We start from the raw sequence: 26,065 nt of genomic DNA on the forward strand, positions 1-26,065 counted from the left end.
CTCATTTGATGGTTTCAAGGATAACGGTATTAACACTAACACACTGTATAAAAGCAAACAAAATATAATTAATTCACCAATGTATGAAGCCATAGTTCAAGGTTCTACGATAAGTGGTTCACAATTTATAGACACCATCAACTCCGATCATTTGATTGTATTATTTATGAGACGACGCGCACGCGTCTTTTTGTATCAATACCGACACAATCTACTCCCATATTTTGTACCGATCGTACTACTGTTTGAACATTTATAGTGAAGCGACTGTGTGTTTATAGTTTGCAATAACTCAAGTTGTGCTGGTGTTATAAAATGTTATATTGAAGCCAAAACAACAACATCCTGTGCGTATGGCGAGTCAGCGTTGGAGAAACCACGCACGCGCCTCTTCTTGTACCTAAGCTGACTATTGAAGAACGTTTTTAAAAAAAGAATTTAAAAAATGTTCAACAACAGTACAGAGAATTGTTCGCAATGTCTATCAAATATCGAACTCTACACTGCCCCTCAGGCGTACGAACTAAACGTGACGACTACCGTGCTGCTGAGTGCGTTCCTAGTGTTGAGTGCCGTCGGGAATATGTGCACCTGTGTTGTTGTTATACGGAACAAGAGTATGCGGTCGCCCACCAACTACTATCTTCTGAATCTCGCTATCAGTGACTTAATATTCTCCAGTTTCATTCCCGTGGAGATATGCATATATTGCCTGCCGGAATTCTCACTGAGCGTCAAATTGCTCATCGCCCACTTTTTCTTCTACGAGTTTTTGGGCAATTTTAGTGTGTTAACGATACTCGCGTTCACCGTGGAGCGCTACTTGGCCATAACTAAACCGTTTTCCGGACACAAAACGATGCTCACATCTCGCATTTGCAAAGTTATAACTACGATTTGGATTACCTCTCTGACGTTTTCGAGTTTCAACACCTACTGGATTTATAAAGTGCACAAAACGGACTACGCGGCTTGGTTCACGACGTTTCATAACGATTACCACAAATATTTTATCGGTGTTTTGCTGATAGTGTTTTTTGTTTTTCCCATGTGTGTTATTGTTGTTCTTTTTGTGCTCATCGTGCTACATCTGAAGTCGTCAAAACAAGTGTTGAGAGCGAACAGTTTGCAGACTACACGCAATAGAAAACGGGCTACAAAAATGTTGGGTATGTTGCATTAGGTAAAAGGTAGGTATAGTTTGTTTTTAGTAAGAAAATGAAATACTTTAACATTTAAATGTTTTTTCATTGGATAATAAATGACGTGAGTGGAAGAACCAGATAATTCATACATATATTTTAACATGCGGACAATAAAAATTTTTTTCCCTTATCTTGTAACTTACCCACTTCATCATCTAGATTATATCTGCTATATATAAAATTTACATTTTTTTATTTCAAATAATTTTCCCGCTCTACATTTATGCAAGAAAACGACATTTTTAGGGTTCCGTGGCCAAATGGCAAAAAAAACGACACTAAGTAATCAATGGAACTCCTCAAAATTAATAGAGAAACATGGGGTGACTTCGGTTTCGTGAGAAGTATTCTAAGCATATGCTACAGCCTGCAACAAGTAAGATTTTGCACCGACGTATACGGTATACCGTGGTTCGGAAGGTGCTGAGAGAACTCCTGATTCTTTATAAATACAAGTTTGGGAGTTTCGGCGTTGTTTTAAGAACGGAAAGCATATTATACTACTATGCAACTTACATTCATCATCATCACTACCATATTATACCATGCATCGTCCCATGGTTATGCCTTATGAGCCTATAATGACCCTGTTATTGATACTTTTCATAGTCTTTTAGATCGAGACTCGAGTTTGTGAAGCGATAATTAATATTATAAACCTGAAGAGTATGTTTGCTTGAACGCGCTAATCTCTGGAACTACAGCTATTATCACGCTAAGACTAATACGATCGAAGAAACTCAGGAAAACATGGAAAAATCGGGGGAAATATTAGAATGGGTTTATCTGACGAACTACTGGAGTAATTTTTATAGCAATACTAGCTGTCCCGGCAAATATATTTATATATATATATATATATATATGGCAAAACAACGTTTTGCCATATATATTTTTTTTGGTATGAAAAATAGATGTTGGCCGATTCTCAGACCTACTCAATATGCTCACAAAATTTCATGAGAATCGGTCAAGCCGTTTCGGAGGAGTATGGCAACGAAAACTGTGACACGAGAATTTTATTTATTAGATTTGGCACAGACATAGAGTAGACCACGTGAAGGGAGTATACATAGCTATTTTAATGGGAAAATGTACGATTTCGAGCGAAGCCGCGCGGGACATCTAGTAAGCAGATATTTGTATTACCTTAGCCTTCTTTTTACATTTCCAGCGGCAGTGGCAGCCTTCTTCTTCATATGCTGGTCTCCGTACTTCACGCTGCGAGTGATGGCGCTCATGGACTACAGTTATCCAGACCATATGTGGGTAAGATTGACATGTCTTCCGCCATGATTTTTATTTTTCCGGTCAGTTTTAATTGATGTTGCCATCCTTCAAATCAAGCGCAATAGTTTTCGACCTTCCTGTCTAATGTTCGCAAGGGCGATCATAGTTTGTTCATTTATGGCCAACCCCTGAGCAAACGACCTTGACCAGACATTTGCCGCGGCCCGCCTTGCTGAGATCACGCCAAAATCCTATTTTTTTAACTTATCTTAGTTCAAAATTGACCTAAAAAAATTCAATCGTCCAGTATGTAGTTAATGAAATTGTCCATCTATTGGCGTGTGTTTCAAATAACCGTAATTTGTAAATACTATTTTTTAAAGGTGAACACACTCATTTAAATATTATGTTGTTGGTGTTTTGCAGGTATGGCGCGTGATCATCTACATGTGCTCCATCAACAGCTACATGTCAGCGGTCGTCAACCCCATACTCTACAGCCTCATGTCCAGGAAATTCCGACAGGCTTTCAAAGTAAGTATACTGAACTTATTTAGTTTGTTTGTAATGAACAGGAACCGAAAGTATTTGACTAAAGGCCTCGCTTTGCATAGAAAAAAATACATTTTTAATAAATATACAAAATTAAATCTTTTTTTAATAAATAAAGGGGGCAAACGAGCAAACGGGTCACCTGATGGAAAGCAACTTCCGTCGCCCATGGACACTCGCAGAATCAGAAGAGCTGCAGGTACGTTGCCGGCCTTTTAAGAGGGAATAGGGTAATAGGGGAGGGTAGGGAAGAGAATAGGGGAGGGTATGGAAAGAAATATGGGAGGGTAGGGAAGGGAAAAGGGTAGGGGATTGGGCCCCCGGTAAACTCACTCACTCGGCGAAACACAGCGCAAGCGCTGTTTCACGTCGGCTTTCTGTGAGCCCATGGTATTTCTCCGGTCGAGCCGGCCCATTCGTGCCGAAGCATGGCCCTCCCACGTCAAATTAAGAAGTGTCGCACTACATTTTTTTTATGCATCATCGACTCGCGATTTCGAACAGTGACTGACCCTTAATAAGATCTTTTGACAGTAGGCAAAACTACAAAAAAACGACGATGATAGTATAAACTTCTATACTTTGAAATACTGCTGCTAAAAAATCCCCCGTACTATATAATACTGCTACTAAAAACTTTAAAAAGTAATGAAATAATATATTTTACTGACTTCCTAAGTGTAAAGTGATATTTTGGTCCATAATTGTTGTCACGGTGTGTCGGGGGACCGGAAACAGTGTCTTTTGCATTTTGTATCGCCAATCGCTATGTCACTGATTGTCTCGATACTATAATGTTTTGTGAAATCAAACATCTACATTAGCGGTCCACCGACACGACAATTGTTGTCAAAACAATTATGGACTAAAATATGACTTTACACTTAGGAATTATTTAAACTTAAAGTCAGTAAAATATATTATTTCATCACTTTTTAAAGTTGTTTAGCGGGGGTTTTTAAATTTCTTAATTTAATTTTATTTCATGATTTTTAAACTTGTGTTGCAGAATAATTCCTATCAATAGAATCATAAAATAAAATAAATAAAATTAAATTTTTTCCGGTTCCGGTATAAAACAGAGTAGACGCATTGTTGGACGCTCCAGTGAAATTAATATAAAAGTGTGCAAAAACGGAACAATTTAGTGCAAAGTGACAATCAAAAAGTTAGACAATACGTGTGTGCTTGATAATACAATTCGGGAAAACAACAATCTAACACCAATCAGAAGATATCGCATGAATTGTGTTCACGGCGAAGACAAAGGGAAGCCATTTTGCAAGTAATTGTGATAGCGATAATCAAAAACCAAGTGCGACAACACAAAGAAAACAGCAGCAATATTGACAGGGTTGACAACGTAACAAAAATAGAACCAACTGTATTGTCTATAAATCGGACGAAGTTTAAAACTACCATAGAGAAACATAAATCCATAAACAAAACATACCTGACCATAAACTACTATCTGTCAAAAACCTGTCAAGTACACCACGACAATGTCAACTGAACTTTCACCTGAAATGTCATTGTTCTTTGCAAAAATGACTGAGCAACTTAACTTGCAAACGGCTCAATTAACCGAAAATATAACTTCAGCCGTTCTGCAGAAGCTCGATGAAAGGATAAAACCGATCCAAGAGGAAAACGAACGGCTACAATTGGAGGTGGAGAAACTGAATACCAAATTGTTAAACATGGAAGTCAACAGCAAGAGAAAAAACATAATAATTCACGGCCTCCCGGAGTCCGAAAATGAAAATAACGAAGTCTTGAGCTCCTTAGTGATATCTACATTAAATGAAATTGATGTGAAAATTGAGTCAGGCGAAATAGATAGACTGCTACGTCTGGGGAAAAAAGATGTAAATATAAGAAAAGCTCGACCAATCCTTCTTGCTACAACTACACTGCAAAGAAAGATACAAATAATGAAAAACAAAAAGAAAATGAAATCAACCTACTACATTACTCACGATTTACCAAAAGCAGTGTTACAAAAGAAGAAGGAATCCAAGATTCAAAATGCAAATAGAAATGAAAACGAGAAAAGAAAGAGAATGGACACCCCTAGCCCCAAAAACCAGAACTTGGCAACTTCGAAATTTCCTAAAACAACAAAAACCAACTTCCAAAAAGATGCAAACCAAATAGATGCCTTTCAATATATGCGAGAAAGATCTTATTCCTTCTCCGAAAAAAACACACACCGGAACTAAGAAAAGAAAAATTATAGGAGCAGTTGGAGAAAATTTTTCTAAACATCCTAACAACAAGAGCAAACCAAAACAGACAAATAACCATGTCACTAAAAACATTGCTAAGCCTAAGAGAAAACAACCACTGCCCCTAACTCTTTTTCAGTGTCCTCCGGGCCGGCTAGTCACCGGAACTTCGGTGGAGGATGTAGACTACAGCCCCCCAGTAACAAAGCGTGAACAAAGTTTAATTGCCACGAGCCTCAATGTAAGGACCCTTATGTCAGATGCACGGATAACAGAACTCGAGTATGCTATGGAAAAAATAAAATGGGATGTGTTAGGCATCTGCGAAACTAGAAGAAAAAATGAAGAAATATTAGAGTATCCTGGATATATCCTTTACCATACAAATAGTAATCATGGCTTGTACGGAGTTGGCTTTTTGGTAAAAAAACAATTGAAAAACAACATTATATCCTTTAAAAGCTATTCTGACAGAGTAGCATCTCTAGAACTAGCATTACAAGATCAAGATCCCTTGTCTTTAATCCAATGCTATGCACCCACTGAAAAATGTAAAGAAGAAGAATTAAAAGAATTTTATAAAACATTAGAAATGGCAACGGAAACAATACATACAAAAAACCTAATAATTATGGGTGACTTCAATGCCCAGATCGGAGAGTCACAAAAAGGAGAAGAATTAGCTTTTGGAAAGTACTCACATGGAAAAAGATCAAGACACGGACAAAGGTTAGTAGAATTTGCTTTAGAAAAAAACCTAAAATTTACAAATAGCCTATTTAAAATAAGAAAAGGCCGAAAGTGGACGTGGTGTTCACCAAATGGCTTACACCATACCGAAATAGATTACATACTCACCTCACAAAACTTGAAAATACAAAATTTTGACATAATCCAAAATTTAAATTTTAATACGGACCACAGATTAATTAGATGCAAAATATTTACTAGAAAGAAAATTAAGAGAATGTATATAAAACCAACCACACAATTTACCAGGAATTTACCAACTCTGACTAGAGAAAGTGGGATCCGATGGGAAGAACAACTTACAACTGCCATAGAAACATCATCTGAAGTTCAAATACAATATGATAATTTTGAGAAGGTAATAACTAAATTATTTTCACAGATACCTAAGGATCAGAAAATCAAAACAGATGCCGATGATAATAACCTAAAAACACTTCTGGATGAAAGACGAAAACTATACAAAGAAAATAGAACAAGAATGGTCAAAAGTAGAATAACAACGCTGAGCAAAATGATAAATAGAAACATTACAGATAGGAAAAGAGCACACAGAAAGAAAACTCTAGAAAATTATATTCAAAAAACAGGAGCTGTGAAAAAAGCCTATAAAGATCTACGACAAACAACAAAGTGGACACCACATCTCACCAGCCGTACCGGGAATGAGATAACTAACCGGCAAGACATAATAGAAGAAGCAACTCAATTCTACAGAAAGCTTTACTCTACGGAAGCAAGTTCTACATTCAAAAAATATATTTCAGAAAACAGGAAACCTGAAACCAAGACCTTACCTTCCATATTGCTAGCGGAGATAGAACAAGCCATCAAATCTCAAAAAAACGATAAAGCACCTGGAGAAGACCTCATAACTAATGAACTATTAAAATCTCTGTCAGAATCTCTACAAAGACCATTGCAATCAATGTTTAACAACATTCTGGAAAAGAGAAATACTCCAAATCAATGGTCAAAATCTACAATGACATTACTTTATAAGAAGGGAGATAGAGCTAACCTAGACAATTATAGACCAATTAGTCTGATGAGCAATGTTTACAAGGTTTTTTCAAAGATCATTCTTGGGAGACTCACAAAGAACTTAGATGAGAATCAGCCACGAGAACAGGCAGGATTTAGAAAAAACTATTCAACAATAGACCATATACATGTTGTTACTCAACTAATAGAAAAATGTAATGAATTTGGAAGGACCTTGTACATTTGTTTGGTAGACTTTACGAAGGCGTTTGATTCACTGGAACACAATGCCATATGGGAAGCCCTAAGAAGCCAAAATGTAGATGAAGAGTATATAGAGATTTTATATAGCATATATTGCAAGATATGGTCCAAAATAAGATTGGAAAGAGTAGGAGAAGAGTTCCCAATAAACAAAGGAGTGAGACAAGGAGATCCCCTCTCACCTAAAATATTTTCGGCTGTACTGGAAATGGTATTTAGAAACATTAATTGGACAAATCAAGGAATAAAAATTGATGGAGAATTCCTTAGCCATTTACGCTTTGCTGACGATATTGCCATATTTGCTGAAGACAGTAAACAACTAGAAAACATGATAAAAGACCTAGAAAGGGAGAGCAAGAAAGTGGGCTTGTCATTAAATGCTTCTAAAACAAAAATTTTAACTAACAGTAGACAACAACCTATAAGAGTGAAAGATCAAGATATAGAATATGTGAAAGAGTATATTTATCTAGGACAGTCGAATTTCCTTTAAAGACCAGACAGAGAAAGAAACTGATAGACGAATAGCAATTGCTTGGAAAAAATTCTGGAGTTTAAAAGAAATCATGAAAAATAGAGAGGTGAGCATAGATGTTAAAAGTAAACTATTTAATATTGTCATTCTACCGTGCTTAACTTACGGCTGTCAAACTTGGTCCTTACGGAGGAAAGATGAAGACAAGATAGCAATCCATCAACGCAAAATGGAAAGGAGCATGCTGGGCATAAAGATAATAGATAAAATCAGAAATGAAACTATAAGGAGCAAGACTAAGGTCGCAGATGTTTTACAGAAAATTAGAATGCTTAAATGGAATTGGGCAGGACATGTAATCAGAATGGACAATGGAAAATGGACTAATAAAATAACAGAATGGCAACCGAGGGAAGGACAGAGAAAAAGAGGGAGACCAAGAAAAAGATGGGAGGATATATTCAAGGAAAAATGTGGATTAAATTGGAGAAGGAAAGCGAGAGACAGAGATACCTGGAGAAGACTGGGGGAGGCCTACGCCAAAGAGGCGACTTCCACATCTTAGGTTTAAGGAATTACTAATAAGATATTGCTAAACTAATATTACTATTATTATTAAAATTATAATTGAAAAATCTTTAAAATTAACAAGTTAAATGTTTAAAGCAATTGTTGTGATACCAATAATAATGATTTAAGAAAATATATATTAATGTGTAATTCTAATAAAATTATTAATGTAGCAACATTCTAATATAATTATAATAATTAAAAATGTAGCAATATTCCTGTATGGTGGTAGAATAAAGGCTATTTTTATTTTATTTTATTTTATTTTATAGATTTTTTTTAATTATCGCTTGACAAACTCGAGTCTCGATCTAAAAGACTATGAAAAGTACTTACCAATAACATGGTATAATATGGTAGTGATGATGATGACGATGTTGATGATGAATGTAATTTGCATAGAAGCATATGCTTTCCGTTCTTAAAACAACGCCGAAACTCCCAAACTTGTATCTATAAAGAATCAGGAGTTCTCTCAGCACCTTCCGAACCACGGTATACCAGGTATACCTCGGTTCAAAATCTTACTTGTTGGTAGCATATGCTTAGAATACTTCTCACGAAACCGAAGTCACCACATATTTCCCTATAATTTTTGAGGAGTTCCCTCGTTTACTTATGGATCCTTCATCAGATCACCACTTTTGTGAATATAATACCGAATTGGGATGATACCCTATATTTATGATGATACCCAAAAGAAAAATTTTGAAAATCGGTTAACAAACGACGGAGTAATCGTTGAACATAAGAAAACGAACATAACACCTCCCCCATTTTGAAAGTCGGTTAAAATTGTAGCCTATGTGTTATTATGATGTTTAAGCTATATTATTGTAAAGTTTCATTAAAATCCGTTCAGTAGTTTTTGCGTGAAAGAGTAACAAACATCCATACATCTACATATACATCCATGCATCTATACATCTGTGGGATAATGCGTGGCGACGCTAAAGGAAGATCTTCCGACCGAGCGAGGTGTTATGCTCGGTCAGGCCGAAGCCCACGTGATACATTTCAGCTGTCGTATATATACCGACGCGCTCAGAAAACTTCGATAGCGCGATGCAGGAATATTAGGCGATTTGTGGGTACCGCCACACATCCAAAATTTTTCTCACCTTTTAAACCTTCCCTAGACCTCCACGAATAATTCAAGACCAAGATAAGATAAATCCGTTCAGCCGTTCTCGAGTTTTAGCGAGACTAACGAACAGCAATTGATTTTTATATATATAGATATGGAACCATGTAATAAAGAAATAATTAATGTTTTTCAGAGTTTACTCGGGGTAAGAGCGTCATCGGCCAAGTCCAACAAATCGCACAGCTCAAGGGAGAACACACATGTCTGAAAATACTGAACAGCGTCATTATATTGGAAAACATGATGCACACGATACAGAGATTTGAAATATTATGAAACTGGGAATTGTAGAAGAAGACAGAAATGACGCGAAACACGAAAGTGAAAATGTTATGAGTGAAACAAAAATGTGAAACAGAAGATTACTATTATTATATAGGGTTTCGGGGGCGATAAATCGATCTAGCTTCCTAGCTATCATTATATAATATATCATTTTTAGAAAATGTCATTTCATTCGTGTTTTATCGAATACCGAGCAAAGTTCGGTCAAATAGCTAGTTAATTATTAAGAGTGATGTTCAGTTAGCAAGTTTAGGACTTTCTTAAGTTTCTTGCTAGACTTGTTAAAAAAGTTCTAGAGCTAAAGTTTTGTAATTATAAGCCTATCAAACTAGTTCTGACTTCTGAGCGGAGTAATGAAATCGACCTATGCAATATTTCATGTAAAAGTTATAACTAGATGTTGCACCTGCTTATTCTATAACTTGTTTTTTAACAAAAGGCGCTAACTTTTTTACATATTGACACCATTTTAAGCCAAAATATCCCATTCCTGCCATTCTTAAAAAACCTACTTACTAAGACGGTTTTCGGCATGAACTGCCCCTGGGCAGGGTAGGCAGACAGGATACGGAAACAGCCGAAGTTTAAATTAAGAACATAAACTACGTATTGCACTAGTACTATGCAATACGTAGTTTAAAAAGTGTAATATGATCTTAATTTAAACTTCGGATGTTTTCGTATCCTGTCGGCCCACCCTGCCCCGGGGCAGCTCAGATGCCGAAAACGCTATCAGAAAGATGTAGAAATGTAGTAGGTGTGACAATGGCTGTGATTGGTGGAAAAACAAGTCAAGATGTGCTTTTAATCAGTGAACAGAATTGCCCAATCAATACTGAGTTCAATAGCTATCTTGTACAAAAGTGTATCCGAGTGCCTTTTCCGCTATAATTAAGCGAATATACGCAATTTTAAAATATCTTGTTAAGGCGAGCACTTACCTCAATTCCAAAACGATAACCTTGCACACAACCGAAGTTATAGAAGAAGAAGATAGAAGATAATTTAGCTAAGCATAAAATTGTAGTTTCGTGGGGCGGATCTTCTCTATGTTATTTTTCATGTTTTTTTTAAATGGAACTGAAAGAAGCGTGCAGGATATTATATCCTTGCTGAAGCAGACGGATTCGGATGAGGTGCCGGCTTTTGTGGTAAAAAAACTGCATAAGCTGCCGCCCGTGACGCTGGACCACGTCGACGTCGTCACCCTCTTAAAGGACATCAGATTCCTGAAAGAAGAGTTGGCCGAAGTTCGAGGTAGACTGCAGGCATCGGAGTCTACGATCAGCGATCTACGTAATGAATTATCACAATTAAAGAGTGGTAATTCAATATGTAGGTCACCTGATGCCGCGTTCGTCACTCGCCGACGTGGTGCGCAAGCGATCACGTTCAGCCCGTCAGCACTTTCAGACGGGTCAACGCACGAGCACGTCATCGCCGCCGTGGCCGCTGCCCCCGCCACCCGCGCCCCGCCTGCAACGGAGCCGCGGCCGACCTACGCAAGTGCCCCCTCCCCCCCCCCCGCGATCCAAAAACAAATGGAAAAAGGAGGCCCCTGCAAAGGAGTGTCCTCCCCCTGAAAAGGATCAAAAGTGCGATGATGACGGGTTTATAAGAGTAGAGAGGAAGAAGAAGAAACCCGTCGTCCGCAACCATCGCGGCACCGCACCCGAAGGACCCGAGCAGCTGTTGCGGCGTGAGACTCCCGCGACGCCGCTGTACGTGTCCAGGCTGCACTGGTCCACGACGGTCGAGCAGGTCGTGGACTACATCAGGAGCAAGACCCACTACGTCTTGAGGGTCGAGCGCTTGGAGTCCCGCCACAAAGTGAATTTTAGCTCCTTTGTGGTGAGAGTCCCGACGCACCATCTACCGACCTTCAAGAAGGAGGAGTTCAGGCCGATTGGAGTCGTCTACAGGAGGTTCCGAGGACGGCTTCCGAACACGTCGCGCCCCACGTCGCAGACAATACGTGTTTAGTGTTTTAGTGTTAGTGTTAGTTTTTAGTATAATTGTATGTATGTTAGTCTATAAGGTATTTATAATATGGGCCAAGATGCCTGAATTAAATAAATACTTAAATAAATAAAAAATATATCTTTGGAAATAAATAATAAGAAACAAAATTGTTCGGTTCAGACCTTTTTAATATTTAAGATTCACTAACAATTATTTATTCAAATAAAATGTATGTTATTCTAGATAATACTTATATTTCGATGATAAAAATTTTTGTTGGAGGTGAGTTTGTAAATTAATTACAGCCAAAGTATTACGTTTTATTAAAACGTTTGTGATTTAAATCCATTTAAATATTGTGCTTTATATCTTATATTTTTAACATTTCGTTATTATATTGGAATTTGGAACTAGGTAAACCGGGAGTAAATAAGTAACAAAATGGGGTTTGTCCTCGCCTTAAACATTTTTGTCACTTACTCGGCGATTGTGAAAGGCTCCTAGAATTTTTAACATTTAAGTAATTATTTACTGCAGAAATAACTAAAATAAAACATTAGCCAATTATTATGAACGGGCGGAAAACTCATTTGATGCTGAATCGTCGATAAATTACATTTTTTCCGTGTTTTTCTCGATGTCCTTGATACTCCACTGTGACACGTGGACAAATAATATTTTTTATTAGGGTTCCGTACCCAAAGGATAAAAACGGGACCCTATTACTGAGACTTCGATGTCTGTCTGTCCGTCTATCTCCAGGCTGTACCTCAAAAGCGGTAATAGCTAGAGAAATAAATTTTTCACAGATTATGTATTTCTATTGCCGCTATAACAACAAATACTAAAAACAAAATAAATTAAATATTTAAGAGCGGCTCACATACAACAAACGTGATTTTTAAAACATTTTTCACTCGGTATAAATGATGACAACAGGCAGGCACTTGAAATTTTCACAAAAGCCTTAATGATATGTGTACTTTAATAATTATTAATAATATTTAAATAAAATAAAAATTTAAGGGGGGTTCCCATACAAAAATCACAATTTTTGGCCTATTTTTGCTCTATAATGGTACGGGACCCTTCGTGCGCGAGTCCGACTCGCACTTAGCCGATTATTATTAATTATTATAAGCCTAAACTGTCCTACTGCTGGGCAAAGGTCTCCCTCAAAGACTTCCATCTTTCTCTTTCCTGCAAAACAAAATAATAATAATAAAAAAATAAATACAAATAAGTACTAAAATGAATAACATCTGTCATGTACATTTCAAGGTGAATTTTTGAGCTTGGTAGATGAAATTTCAAAATAAAAAGGTGTAAATAAATTAATTATTGTGAAAAAGTAAGCGAGGGCTTACCTACTCGATTGATAGGAATGGTCTCTCCCAATTAGCTCATTAGTTGTAACTAATGAGTTGTAAACTCTCTCTCTCTCTCTCTCTCTCTGTCTCTCTCTGTAGAGAAGTATATTTGCAATCGAAATATTTACACTCAAAATATCAAAGCAAAATATGCTATCGTGAAATGTAATAATATATTTTTTTAAATTTCCTTACGGCCATCACTCTCATCATCTAAAGTCTACAGTCAACACAAAAGCGTTTTTCACTAGCTCCAATAATTGATCATACACTTGAAGGATAAAAAAACTGTTATAAGTGATTAAATATTTTATGCCGTTCATCGTTAATAATCCGAAGTTAAAAATTCGCAATATAGTCTGCAATAAGAGTAAAACGCGGATTGCAAATTCCGCTTAAAAGTTGGCCCACGTTTCCACGAGTTATAAGCTTTTACTATATATTATCTAGCTTTTATTATCTTATGTCCCAGGGAAATTTACTGTTATTCAGACAAGCAACAATTTATATTGTTCAACAATAATTGCGCTGTTCCTCTGTCTGTCACCGATGTTATTACGTATTGTGTTGGGAAATAAAACTTAATTTAAAATTAAAATACAGTGTTACACCTTTGTGAACACTGTATTTTAATTTTAATAATTATTTTAAATCTATTAGTCAGGGTTTCCTAGAACTTTTTTTTTACCATCAAGCTAATTTTTTGTAAGTAGATTCATTTTGACATGACATTTTTATCTGCGAAAAATCTTGAAAGTGGTAGCTAACAGATGTAGAAAGAATTTCATACTTTGACTTGATGGTCCTAAAATATGGATTGTTATATTTGTAGGACAATTATGTTATTCTTAAATTATATAACTATTAACCTATCAATAATCAAAATATCAGCTGGTTAGAGTTCCGTAGTCAACCAAGGTGTGTGTAAGGCTGTAAGCCTTGTAACTTACCTACTTTATCATCTGACTATGCATTAAATCCTTATTTTTTATTTCAAATCATTTTTCAGGTCCTAAACATCCATTTATGCAAAAAAACGAAGATTTTGAAAAAGTTACTTACCTACTTCATCCACTCGCGTCTTCGTTTGTTCATTACTTCAGGGCTTAATTTTTAGGGTACCGTACCCAAAGGGTAAAAACAGGACCCTATTATTAAGACTTCGATGTCTGTCCGTCTGTCTGTCTGTATGTCTCCAGGCTGTAACTCAAGAACGGTAATAGCTAGAGAGTTGACAGCCGAAAGAGTTGTTTTTAGTATTTAACAACAAATACTGAAAACAAAATAAATTAAATATTTAATATTTATGTTTATTCCCATACAACAAACGTCAAATAGCTAGTAATTAATAATGTAAAAATTAAATTAAGGGGGCTCCCATACAAAAATCATATTTTTTTACTATTTTTGCTCTATAATGGTACGGAACCCTTCGTGCGCGAGTTCAACTCGCACTTGGCCGATTTTTTTAATTGCTGTTTAAAATGCTAATCCGATAAAGCTAAGTGCAAGTCTAGATTCAATTAGCTGAACGTGATTTAATGACGTAATCCTTTCCACTGGAATGGAAAACCAACAGAGGTTTTATGAAAGCTGTGTTTTATCTAGCGCATCCAATGTGAATCTGGTAATTTCGAGAAGCGCTCAGTAACATACGGTGTTAAATGAAAACGAGAAAAATGAACGAAAATTAATTTCCGTATGGAACTTTTTTAACCAACTTCAAGAGGTTATCACTGCCTAGTTTTTGTATACATGTTAGTTTACATCAGCGTTTGGACAACTGTGCCAAATTTGAAAAGTGTATATAATATTATGTATGTTTGTGTTCGCATTTCTCCTGAACTACGAGTTAAGTGTTTTTTTTTTTTGTTGTGTTCAACTTACAGAATACTGCAAGTTTCGTCAAAATATATAATTCTAAGTAGTTATTGAGAAAGGCATTTAAATTCTCAATTACGTAAAATTTTGAAGTCGGAAGGAATTATTGCTTACCTAATTGGTTAATTAGTCGGAAGAAATCTTTTTGAAATACTATTTAACTAAATTGTATTTTTGCTAATTACGGTAACTATTTCTAAATAACATTACTTCAGTGGCACTATTCACTATTTTGGATAGTTTTTGGCGTTAAACATTTTAAACTTAGTCAACTGACCTGATCAAAAATTATGCCTGCGAGTTTCATTTTTATTTTAAATAAGTTTAAATAAGTTATAACGTACAATACGTACTTAGTGATATATTGCCATTAATTTGATAAAAAATGATCGAAGAGATTGATGATAGGCAGTTGACAGGCCTGCTTGTATCAGAGTAGAAAGAACTAATCATGTCAAACTCAGCCGACAAATGACGACAACAGCAAATTAATATAACGCATTACGCAACCAAATATCGTGGGTCGGCCTCCATCTATATTGCCAATGAATCAACTTCTCTGATAGTACATATATAATATATTCAAGTCATAATTTTAAAATGCAGTTAATGTTTAATTATAGTATCTGCTTAACGTATGCAAAGTAATTTTAATTTGTAGCATTTCTTAAATAATTGGTGCCTAAGCTTAGGTACGTTCACGAGCAGAAGGTTCGTTTAATACAGGTATAAAGAGAATTACAGAGCTCTCTTGCGGCAATGTACTGGCAGCGAGTTCGCAAGCGCTGGCTCCTACACTAATACTGTGTAAAGCTCACTCTACACACCGACAAAGTTGCAGCACCCGAGACGTTGCAAGGTATCGTAATGAAAAAGTCGGAAGGCCCTTTGAAAAAGGTTCCATATTATACGGGTAAGCGCGCCGGATGGTAAAATTCCGTGTAGGGCACAAACGCCCTTAGCCGGTCGTATCCGGTCGAACTGATTGTAGCCCAATGTCATTGGACTCGACGTGCACACAGAATGCATGAAACGAGACCAGTCAGATCGACCTGCGATCTGTCTGGTCGGATTAAATAAAAAAAAAATAATTTCGATTCACGAAAAAAAAATTCATATCGGATTCGATAAGCCTCCCCGTATATGGGACTGTTATGAATTATGATAGTATTATTTCCACGTTTATCCTATCCAAGGTGAAAAGCTGAGTACAGTCTCACGCTTGTGCAATATTTCATAGAATCATCATTTTTCGTTTCCTTTCTTTCATTTCGTAATAAATGAGTTGGAGTATGTACGTAACTATTAAGAAAAAACTGATTTGGCGCCGATTCTGCGTCGTTATTTTTCACCTGGCACGTGAAAGACGAAGATAAGTGAGAAGAGAGGACGGTGTTTGACTATTATTGCTTTATTTGCCCTCTTAAGCGAGAATTTAATTATTCGTGTTACAATATAACGAGAATAGCATCTATCGATAAATCGCATTCCTCTCAATACTCGGCATATAAAGCCGATGCCACGAGAGTGTAGAGCAGGCTTTACACTCTAATTGCTTAAAGCTTCGAAACAAGACTTAGTTTAATTAAAACTATAACATAATTAAATGTACCCTCAATATTCTCTCGCCAGACTAGTTCAAACGATTTTGTACAAAATGTACGATAAAAATTCAAAAATAAAACTACTATTTTTATCACTCTACATCTAGAATAGTTTAATAAAATCTGCTTTCTATTTTATTATAATACCGCCTCTTATTTTGTGACATTAAAATACGAAGTATTAAGACCAATATTATTGTCTACAATAATTGACAACATTTTTTAATGTGAATCACTTTTACGCACTGACCTCCATTATACAAGTACGCTGGACGTGTATATACAGTGTGTACCAAAAATAAGTGATAATATTTTAGGGTGTGTACGTGTTCCTTGTAGAGAGTTTACTGTGAAAGTGGCAGCTCTGAAAGACGAAAAAATTTTTTCACTTTTGTATGGGCAAGGGCCCGAGCGTCACGAGTTTCCCCATACAAAAGTGAAAAAAAATTTTGGTCTTTCAGCGCTGCTACTTTCACAGTGAACTCTCTACAAGGAACACGTACACACCCTAAAGTATTATCACTTGTTTTTGTTACACCCTGTATATACGCTACCCTTTGAAATGACAGCTGTTTCTTGTGCCTATTTGAAGCGGAAACAGCGCCCCATTTTTTTTTTATGAAATAAGGGGGCAAACGAGCAAACGGGTCACCTGATGGAAAGCAACTTCCGTCGCCCATGGACACTCGCAGCATCAGAAGAGCTGTAAGTGCGTTGCCGACCTTTTAAGAGGGAATAGGGTAATAGGGGAGGGTAGGGAAGGGAAGGGAAGGGAATAGTTGAGGGTAGAGAAGGGAATAGGGTAGGGGTTAGGGGATTGGACCTCCGGTAAACTCACTCACTCGGCGAAACACAGCGCAAGCGCTGTTTCACACCGGTTTTCTGTGAGAACGTGGTATTTATCCGGTCGAGCCGGCCCATTCGTGCCGAAGCATGGCTCTCCCACGTAAAAAATTCTGGGGAAGAGAACTAAATCTGACGTAAACATGACTTTTAAAAGTCGCCATATTGGCGCTGATAGCAGTAGTGGGAGTACTTGGCACTAATACTAGTTTCTACCACCGTAGTGATTATATTCTCTTTGGTTTCTACAACTAATAGCGACTGAGCGGCCATTTGCAAGTCACGTCAGATTTAGTCATGATTTAGCACTTCCCCCGCATTGGGGGCGCTGATTCCGCTTCAAATAGGCACAAAAAACAGCTGGGTATCTTAATATGTCCAGCGTACTTGTATAATGGAGTCAGTGCTTTTGCGTCTTAATTTATACGGAAAAGTGGATTTTCCTGTGTACGAAAATATACAATAATATCAATAAATCATACGGCAATAATATAAAGACAGCATAAATCATCCATTGATTCTGCTACCCCAGTCCCCACCTACGCAAGGGAAATAAAAGCAGCTATTATGAATGGGGTATGTTTTCTTAGTACGGTACCGATCAAGATCTCGGGATTACGACGATGGATCGCATTCAACTGTATTAAATGCTGTAATTACTTACTTCTATTAGGTACCAATACTTCCTTCTTTTTCTGCGAGCTGAGAAAGGACTTGTGTCTTTCTCAGCTCGCAGAAATATAAGTTGTTTTTTTATTAGAAATGTATTACATCACTTTGAGAGCCTTGAACAATAAACATTTAAAAAATTAATCTTACGTTTCAAGTTATAATGATGAATGTTCATATTATACGTAGAGCAAATAATTGTAAGTATGATTTTCATTTCTCTGAGTTTGTTTTGAGAATTAAGAAGATCATGAGCTCAGTAAATATATCCTAATATTTACAAAAAGAAAAGCTAATAAGAGCGAAATTTTACCTATGTATAAAATATGTATTTTAAAAATTTATACTGAGATGAGAAAAGACTAAATTGAAGACATGAGTGGAAGAAGCAGGTGGATATCAGTTAAAAACCGGATTGGATACCTTAGTCGGGAAAACTCCTCAATGTTGTGATTTGACTTTTAAAAATCTGAGAGTTCATATGTTTTCCAAAGACGTCTTCGACGACCTCTGTGGCTCAGTGGTGAGCGCGTCGGTAGCTCAAGTCGGAGTTTTCAAAGGAACAAAGAGTTTTCAAAGTTCCCGGGTCTGGATGTGTATTAAATATGTGTATGATATAATAAAAATCTTTATAGTATAAAAGTATTAAATATATTTCCGTTGTCTGGTACCTGTAACACAAGTCCTTTAGGTACTTAGCACGGGGCCAGACTGACGTGGTCTAAAGCGTCCATAGATATTAAATATTATTATTATTAAAAGACCCAAAGTGAAGGAAAAGTGGGAAAATTCCTTGTGAATAAAGAATTTCAAAGAAAGAATATGGCACGCTTATGTTCACTTCATTTCACAGAAGATGATCATTTTGAAAGAAGTAAATACACAAGTCGTGAAATTATGATGTCTAGCCTAAGCCAAACCTATTATTTTCTAGACATGCCTCTTACAAACAAACCAATTACAAATTCTAATTTAATTTTATATTTAAATTTATATTTTCAGATGCTGAGCCATAAGAAACATTTTAAGAAATAAGAAATAAATACAGAGCTTCTGTTGTCTTACTGTTTGTAAGCGTAATTATGCAAGATCTATAAGTGATTGTCAAACATTGGAAATAGGCTATCTTATGACCAAGTGTCAAAGCAAATTCAAGACATGTTTGCTAATAGAAAAGTTACTGTAGGGATTCCGCAGCTTGTTGAACTACAGTTGCAGCAAGTACTAAAATGTGTTCATACTGAGAGGATTATAGGATTAACCAGTAGCAAGTAAAGTATTTTTTATGTTTCATGTGTTGTAACTCTAGAGAATGTATTATGAAAAATAAATAATAGCTGTTATCAATGATTGTTTGGTATTATTACATTTAAATAATTTTTATACATTTATTTATCAAAAACTGCTGGTTCAAGATAGTGGATGTAAACCATAAAATATGGCTATGACACAAACATGTTTGCACTTAGCAGATGCACCATTTCCTGCAGCACATTCACAATAGCATTCCTCTACACATCTACGACTACACGTCCTTCTTAAGGCTAGGTTATTCCAAATTCACGTTTCTAGAATGAGTAATTTTTAAAGAAAGCGTCATTAAAAAAAACTGAAAAATATATACATGTATAGATACATCTTTTAACTAGTGACTTTTACGGTTAGAAACACAATACAGATAATTTTACTCGATAAAAAAAAATTCCGAAACAACCTCGATTTTAAAAACATTTTCAGTTGTATAGGACTTACAGGGACTCAATCAAAAAATAATTTGGATAGTTCGATTACTATTAAAATTTTACAGGGAAATGTACGGATACATGTTTAGTTATACTATTTTTTATCTAAGTAAAAAGGTTTTTTCTCCTATTTCGCCCTATCATGGACGCGGCGATCGTCGTAACCGCCACTGTACAAGGCGCGCTGATATGAATGTTATTTTAATGTCTTTTACGTCGACATTCGCACTGACAGACATCGGCCTGCTAATTTAGGAATAACCTCCCCTTAAGAGACTTTAATGTCTACTAAATACATCACTTTTGCAAGCTTTGTACATTCCTCTTAAGAACGTATAGCATACCATGAGTAAGGGGCGGTCAGAGCTAGATTTGTATAAAAGTTGGCTTTTGGTTCAGTGTTCAATCTGTAACAAGATGGAATAATATCTAAATATTTCACGTTTATCTGTGATAGTAAACAAATGTTAATAATGTATAATATACACATACCTTTACAGATATTTCCTGCTTGCTGATGCTTGGAACAGGTTAATCGGCGTTCATGTCTCTGAATGTATTAGGGTGTGGAAAGATAAGAGAATCGTCCTTTTGATCGCCCAAACCACCGTCAAAGTTTTGGTTCCGATCATACGCCTCCAATCTTGAAATAAAAACTCCTTATGAGGATAAAATATTGTGAAATAAGAAACATAACCTAATTTTTTTTATTAAATAAGGGGGCAAACGAGCAAACGGGTCACCTGATGGTAAGCAACTGCCGTCGCCCATGGACACTCGCAACATCAGAAGAGCTGCAGGTGCGTTTCCGGCCTTTTAAGAGGGAATACGCTCTTTTCTTGAAGGTTTTGAATACTTGAAATATTACTATTACCTTTCGCTCAGATCGGCTTTTTGCTCACCACTGACGCATTTCTCTTTCGAAGCTCACTTTTCAGCTCACTAAACAAAGAATACATTTTAAGATCGTTAACACAAAGAAAACAAAGGAAATCGCAACCACTCATTTGACACTTATAGTAAACAAAGGACAGTCGCTGGTGGCGCCATCTGCTTCGAGGCTGTTAGTTTGGCTCCTCATTACAAATTTTTGCTTACAGACTAAACAGGAAATAGTTTATATTTGTTTATTGGGATGCTCCGAAGCTACCTAACCGATTTTGTTGAAAAACACATGTAAGTACCGAAATAACGGAAAAAAACAAACAGTTTTTATCACAAACAACTCTATTAAAAGTTATTATCGACAAAGCTTAACTACGGAAAAAATCCGGGATTCAAACCACGACACCCAGTTTAGACGTCATGCACTCAACCAGTACGCTACAGAGGTATGTTGAAATTATCTCTCTACAAGGAAACTATATCCTCTTCCTACTTACAAGGATAGCGTATTTTGTAGAGTAAGAGCCGGCCACAAGTAGACTTCCACCATTTTGTAAACTATGAAAGTTATCCTGTATAAGAGTGCCTTAACTAGACTATTAGTTAGGTGGTCTGGCAGTGGGAAGCAACTGCCATAAATGTCCGGCAGTAGGAGACGAGATTTCTGGAGAAAATAAGATAAAAAATAGCTGCATATATGTTGACTTTCAGAACTGGATACCTCCTAAAGTAACCGCGGTCCGAGACCGAAGCTCAAAAATTACCGATCACTCTAACCACTATAGTGTCGGTCGGAAAGTCGGGCTATCGCTGGCTCTTGGCTCACTATAATATAGTTCATTTGGGAGTTGTATCGTAACAACGCGTACTTAAATATAATGACCAGTTATATGTGTTGCAAAGGCTCTCAGATTAGGGATAATCTTAGGGACCTATCAGACAGAGAGCGGTCACGCAGTCAAGCGTTCAAGCGGTCAGTTTTGCGTTCTTTGTGTTGTATTACGTTATATTATAGAGATACCCACACAGGGGGTTTTCTGACCGCGTCAGAATTGCTCCTGTGGGAACGCAAAATGCGAACTATTATACGAGACTTAATGAAAGCCTTTTTAGAAAAAAAAAACACTTTTATTAGCTTAATTATTAAAGGTACAAATAATTATAAGAAAATAGAAATTGGAAATAGAAATCGGTTAACAAAAATAATTCGACCGACTGATTCAGAGATTGAACTGAGACTGTGCTGCGTCCGGTGCGGCGCTCAAGCAGCGTCTCTCTTATCTTCAGCTGACTAAGGAAAATGAGTGTAAGCAGCTAACATTGTAGGGTTATAACAGAACGCAGAACGCTTGAACGCGTGACAGATTTCTGTCTGATAGGTCCCTTTGGTCTATTGAGTCCCGAGGCGCTGCTACAAATTTATTGAGATCGTGTCTTAATCTAGCGATCTAGGATCTAACGCATAAAGTTTTAAATTACCCTAAAATATAGGAACAGAGGAGTACTTATGTTGTCAAAATGAACTATTGTGAAGACTGTTAAAAAATATTAAACTTGATATCAGATTTTTACAGTACCTACTACATTACCATACTAATATTGTAAACGCGAAAGTGTGTGCGTGTGTGTGTATGTGTGTGTGTGTGTGTGTGTGTGTGTGTGTGTGTGTGTGTGTTTTTGTTCTTCACGCCCCAACTGCATAATCTATGCTAAAATGTTGTATGGAGGTACATTGAGTCCCGGGAAGGATACTTTTCATCCCGGATAAAATTTGTACTGACATGATCGAGAGTGTTCTTAGCTATAATTCATCATCATCAGCCTGCTCAGTGCTGTACAATCAGGATTTATCTGGTTCATGAAAGGCCGTTAGCAACTTGTAATCGTTTGATGGTTTTTTTTATATTTCATTATAGTTCGTGACATTTGTGAATATACAATATACGTATACACATAATAATGGAAAGTTGACCTGGTGCTGCAGCATCACCTGGTAATCAATAGGATATCCAACTCGCCAACTTAGAGAAGTGGTTTCGTGTTTGGGCTCATTTTAATTGCGACAACCAGTAAGAAGTAGATAACCAGTAAATATTTACATGCCGCTGCAGCAGCATCACCTGGATGCTATAGGAACCGAGCTTCATATGAATCCAAAGTGGAGGTTTCATGTTTGGGCTCATATTAACGGCATCATCGAAAAGGACATTGATAGATGGTAATCATGAGAATATGATTATCTTGATAGGAATTATTCTGCAGGGCCACCCAGGGCCGTCTCTAGCCCATGTGGCGCCCGTGTGCAAACATTACCCTAGTGCCCCCTAACAAGCGCGCGCAGTCAAAATGAAATGGGTACAAAGTAAAAGTACAGTTTGTCCGGCCGCTTAAGGGTGAGGACTCTAAGCGGTGTCTTCTTTCGTTCCACCAGACGAACTATAACAGCACATCAAGTTACTACATAGGTACTGTCAAATTTCTCCAATATAAAATAGATAACAAAGTCTATTGTTATTTGTTTGTAGATTGAAGTTTTTTTCGGTTTTGACCATGATGTGCTCTTGAGTCTTGACTGACCCTAACTAGCCTAACCCCAAAACGTAAATTTTATATCGATTAAGTACTTCAATTTTACTTTAAATTTCATGTTCTATACTTATTAAACATCACATCATCGGTATTAATTCGATTTCATTAAAGAGCTCTAACTTCTCTACATCCGAAGAGCCAGCATGGCACAGTTTGTTTTCTGAATTAGAACACTGTGCTTTTTTGTATCTAAATCCAATTAATCCTCCCACTACCCATTTTGAAAAAACGAGCTATAGGACACTCACTATTACACCAAATAATATAAAGCGTGGGCCGTGGCGCCGAGAGCGAGCGACTGGGGGGAGGCCTACGCCAAAGAGGCGACTTCCACATCTTAGGTTTAAGGAATTATTAATAAGATATTGCTAAACGAATATTACTAAGTATTATTATTAAAATTATAATTGAAAAATCTGAATTTTTAAAATTAACAAATTAACAAGTTAAAATGTTTAAAAGTAATTATTGTTATACTTACCAGTAATAATAATTAATAAAATTAAATTAAGAAATTTAAAAAAACCCCCGCCAAACAACTTTAAAAAGTAATGAAATAATATATTTTACTGACTTTAAGTTTAAATAATTCCTAAGTGTAAAGTGATATTTTAGTCCATAATTGTTATCACGGTGTGTCGGGGGACCGCCAACAGAGTATTTTGCATTTTGTATCGCCATGTCACTGATTGTCTATATTCGGTTCGCTGTGAACTGACCATTAAACTATAATGTTATGTGAAATCAAACATCTACATTAGCGGTCCCCCGACACACCTTGACAACAATTGTGGACTAAAATATCACTTTACACTTAGGAATTATTTAAACTTAAAGTCAGTAAAATATATTATTTCATTACTTTTTAAAGTTGTTTGGCGGGGGTTTTTTTAAATTTCTTAATTTAATTTCATGCCTTTTAAACTTGTGTTGGTTATAGTGCAGAATAATTCCTATCAACAGGATCATATTATTATATCCCAATGAATACCATCTACGAATGTCCTTTTGAATGAGGCCGTCAATATGAGTCCAAACATGAAACCTCCACTTTGGGTTCATATGGAGCTCGACTCCTATAGAATCCAGGTGATGCTGCAGTAGCAGCATGCAAAAATTTATTGGTTAAATATTAGGGTGGAGCGATAATGTATGAAGAAAAATTTTTTTTAATTTTTTTTTAATGGCATAGCAATAGAAAGTTGCTCTTGGATGAGTAAATTCTGCATACAAAATATAGTTTACTTATCTTGATGTTATGAGGTGCCCCGACCCAATTGAAAATTCGAAAAATACGAATTTTTTGAAAACATTGGTTTAGTTTTGACAAATAGTATTTTTCTATATTTGCTGTTCCTTGTAAAAGAAAACTACATTGTAATACATTAAATAAAAGCCAGATGCCTTAGCCAAGACTTTTTCTTTATCGCTTTTCTATAGAATCGCCGATCAAAATGTATGGAATTGACTTAAAAATTCGCGAATATGACGTTGACATTCGACTCGTCTAATGTCAATTCTATACATTTTGATCGACGATTCTATAAAGAATCGATAAAGAAAAGGTCTTGACTACAGGCTCTGGTTAGTGGTTTCAATATTTTTATCGAGAAAATTTAAATATTTATGATATATTATCAAGGAATGATCATCAGAAAAAAGGAGATTGTTTGGTATTAAATTGTTTTTTTATTTCGCAATTAGGCATTTCAAACCAACAACCACTTTATAAGTTTGTTAATTACTTCTTCCATAAAACGAATAACATCTTTTTTGAAAACTATATTCACAACTGTACCATCACAGCCACCTTTTCTGCCATCAAAATAAATTCTGCGTATACTTTTACATTTGCGATCTGCATCGTAAGTGCTGATCTGTTTTTCATTATTTCTCATCGTATTTTTAACGATCAGTGACAGCGCTAGAATCCTTTGATATAATAATACCAACAATCAACATCTTTTAACACAGATAAAGCTATAATAGCAGCTGCTCTGTCAGAGACTCAGGTACAATCGCATACGAGAGCTAACGATGGAAAATTGAATCTCTTTTTCTTGGGTAGCTGAGCAGCTACTTATTTTGGCAATTGATTAGCTTGTAGAAGCTACAAGAAGAAGCTACAATCGCTGGAACTCGTTCTTTCGGTTGTTAAGTCATCATGCAAAGAACGAGAACATGACGTCTGGTTAGGATCCATTATCTCTTTGTTACGAAGTCATTCTTTGTCTTGTATTTTTATTTTCTTCATATTTTTATTCGCATTTATATCTAAACGGCCTATTATCATTTTTCTTGCAGATATTTAATCAAGTAAATACCTAATATACTTCTTTTTTGGGAAGCGACGCTTTTCGCCAGATATGTAAAATTTCCATAGCCAGTCTTTGGGATACATCATGATTCATGAACTGTCGGCTCTTTTGTTGTTTTGTCCAGCTTTGATTCATATTAATTAATAATTACGTAATTTTTATAACAGAAATATGTGTTGCTAGTTGAGAAACTGGTAACTTCTCCGATAAACCAAAAACGGGATAACATGTCTCTTTTCGTGTTTTGACGACATGTCATGACTGTAATAAAGAGAAATACTAGGTATACATTATATCGAAAATAGTATTTTACAGCAGTTGAGTTTTAGCCGAATTCGGAAAAAGGCACTTTGAGATAGGAAAAATTATTTAATACCTTTTAGTTCATATTATAAGGATGTTATTATTGTTTTTACCTTGGAAGTAGGTTTTAATTTTTTGTTAAAAATAATAATTTCACTCTTTTTAGTTACCTAGTAAACTATCGCGTACTATAGGTAGAATAATAC

General features: G+C 36.1%; 1 protein-coding gene and 1 long non-coding RNA gene across 2 annotated transcripts; one reads left to right on the top strand and one right to left on the bottom strand.

Annotated features, from left to right (window-relative positions):
* The first annotated feature begins 445 nt into the window (after positions 1-445).
* LOC121739695 (pyrokinin-1 receptor-like) lies at positions 446-9,756 on the top strand. The gene is made up of 4 exons (XM_042132229.1): positions 446-1,169; positions 2,380-2,474; positions 2,862-2,969; positions 9,542-9,756. The coding sequence occupies exons 1-4, from the start codon at positions 446-448 to the stop codon at positions 9,614-9,616; spliced, it is 1,002 nt and encodes a 333-aa protein (XP_041988163.1). The 3' UTR covers positions 9,617-9,756.
* Positions 9,757-20,037: 10,281 nt separating this feature from the next.
* Positions 20,038-20,700, bottom strand: LOC121736439. Its single transcript, XR_006037016.1, has 3 exons — positions 20,639-20,700; positions 20,257-20,407; positions 20,038-20,171 (listed from the first exon to the last, which is right to left on the bottom strand). It is a non-coding gene; the product is annotated as an uncharacterized LOC121736439 (long non-coding RNA).
* Between the last annotated feature and the right edge of the window lie 5,365 nt (positions 20,701-26,065).

This window comes from Aricia agestis, chromosome 2 (assembly GCF_905147365.1).
Source record: "Aricia agestis chromosome 2, ilAriAges1.1, whole genome shotgun sequence".
Lineage (NCBI taxonomy): Eukaryota > Metazoa > Arthropoda > Insecta > Lepidoptera > Lycaenidae > Aricia > Aricia agestis.

Coding starts and splice junctions, on each gene's coding strand:
- LOC121739695 (XM_042132229.1), top strand. CDS start 446: ATGTTCAACAACAGTACAGAGAATTGTTCGCAATGTCTATCAAATATC. Junction 2,475..2,861: donor GTTATCCAGACCATATGTGG/GTAAGATTGACA, acceptor GGTGTTTTGCAG/GTATGGCGCGTGATCATCTA. Junction 2,970..9,541: donor AATTCCGACAGGCTTTCAAA/GTAAGTATACTG, acceptor AATGTTTTTCAG/AGTTTACTCGGGGTAAGAGC.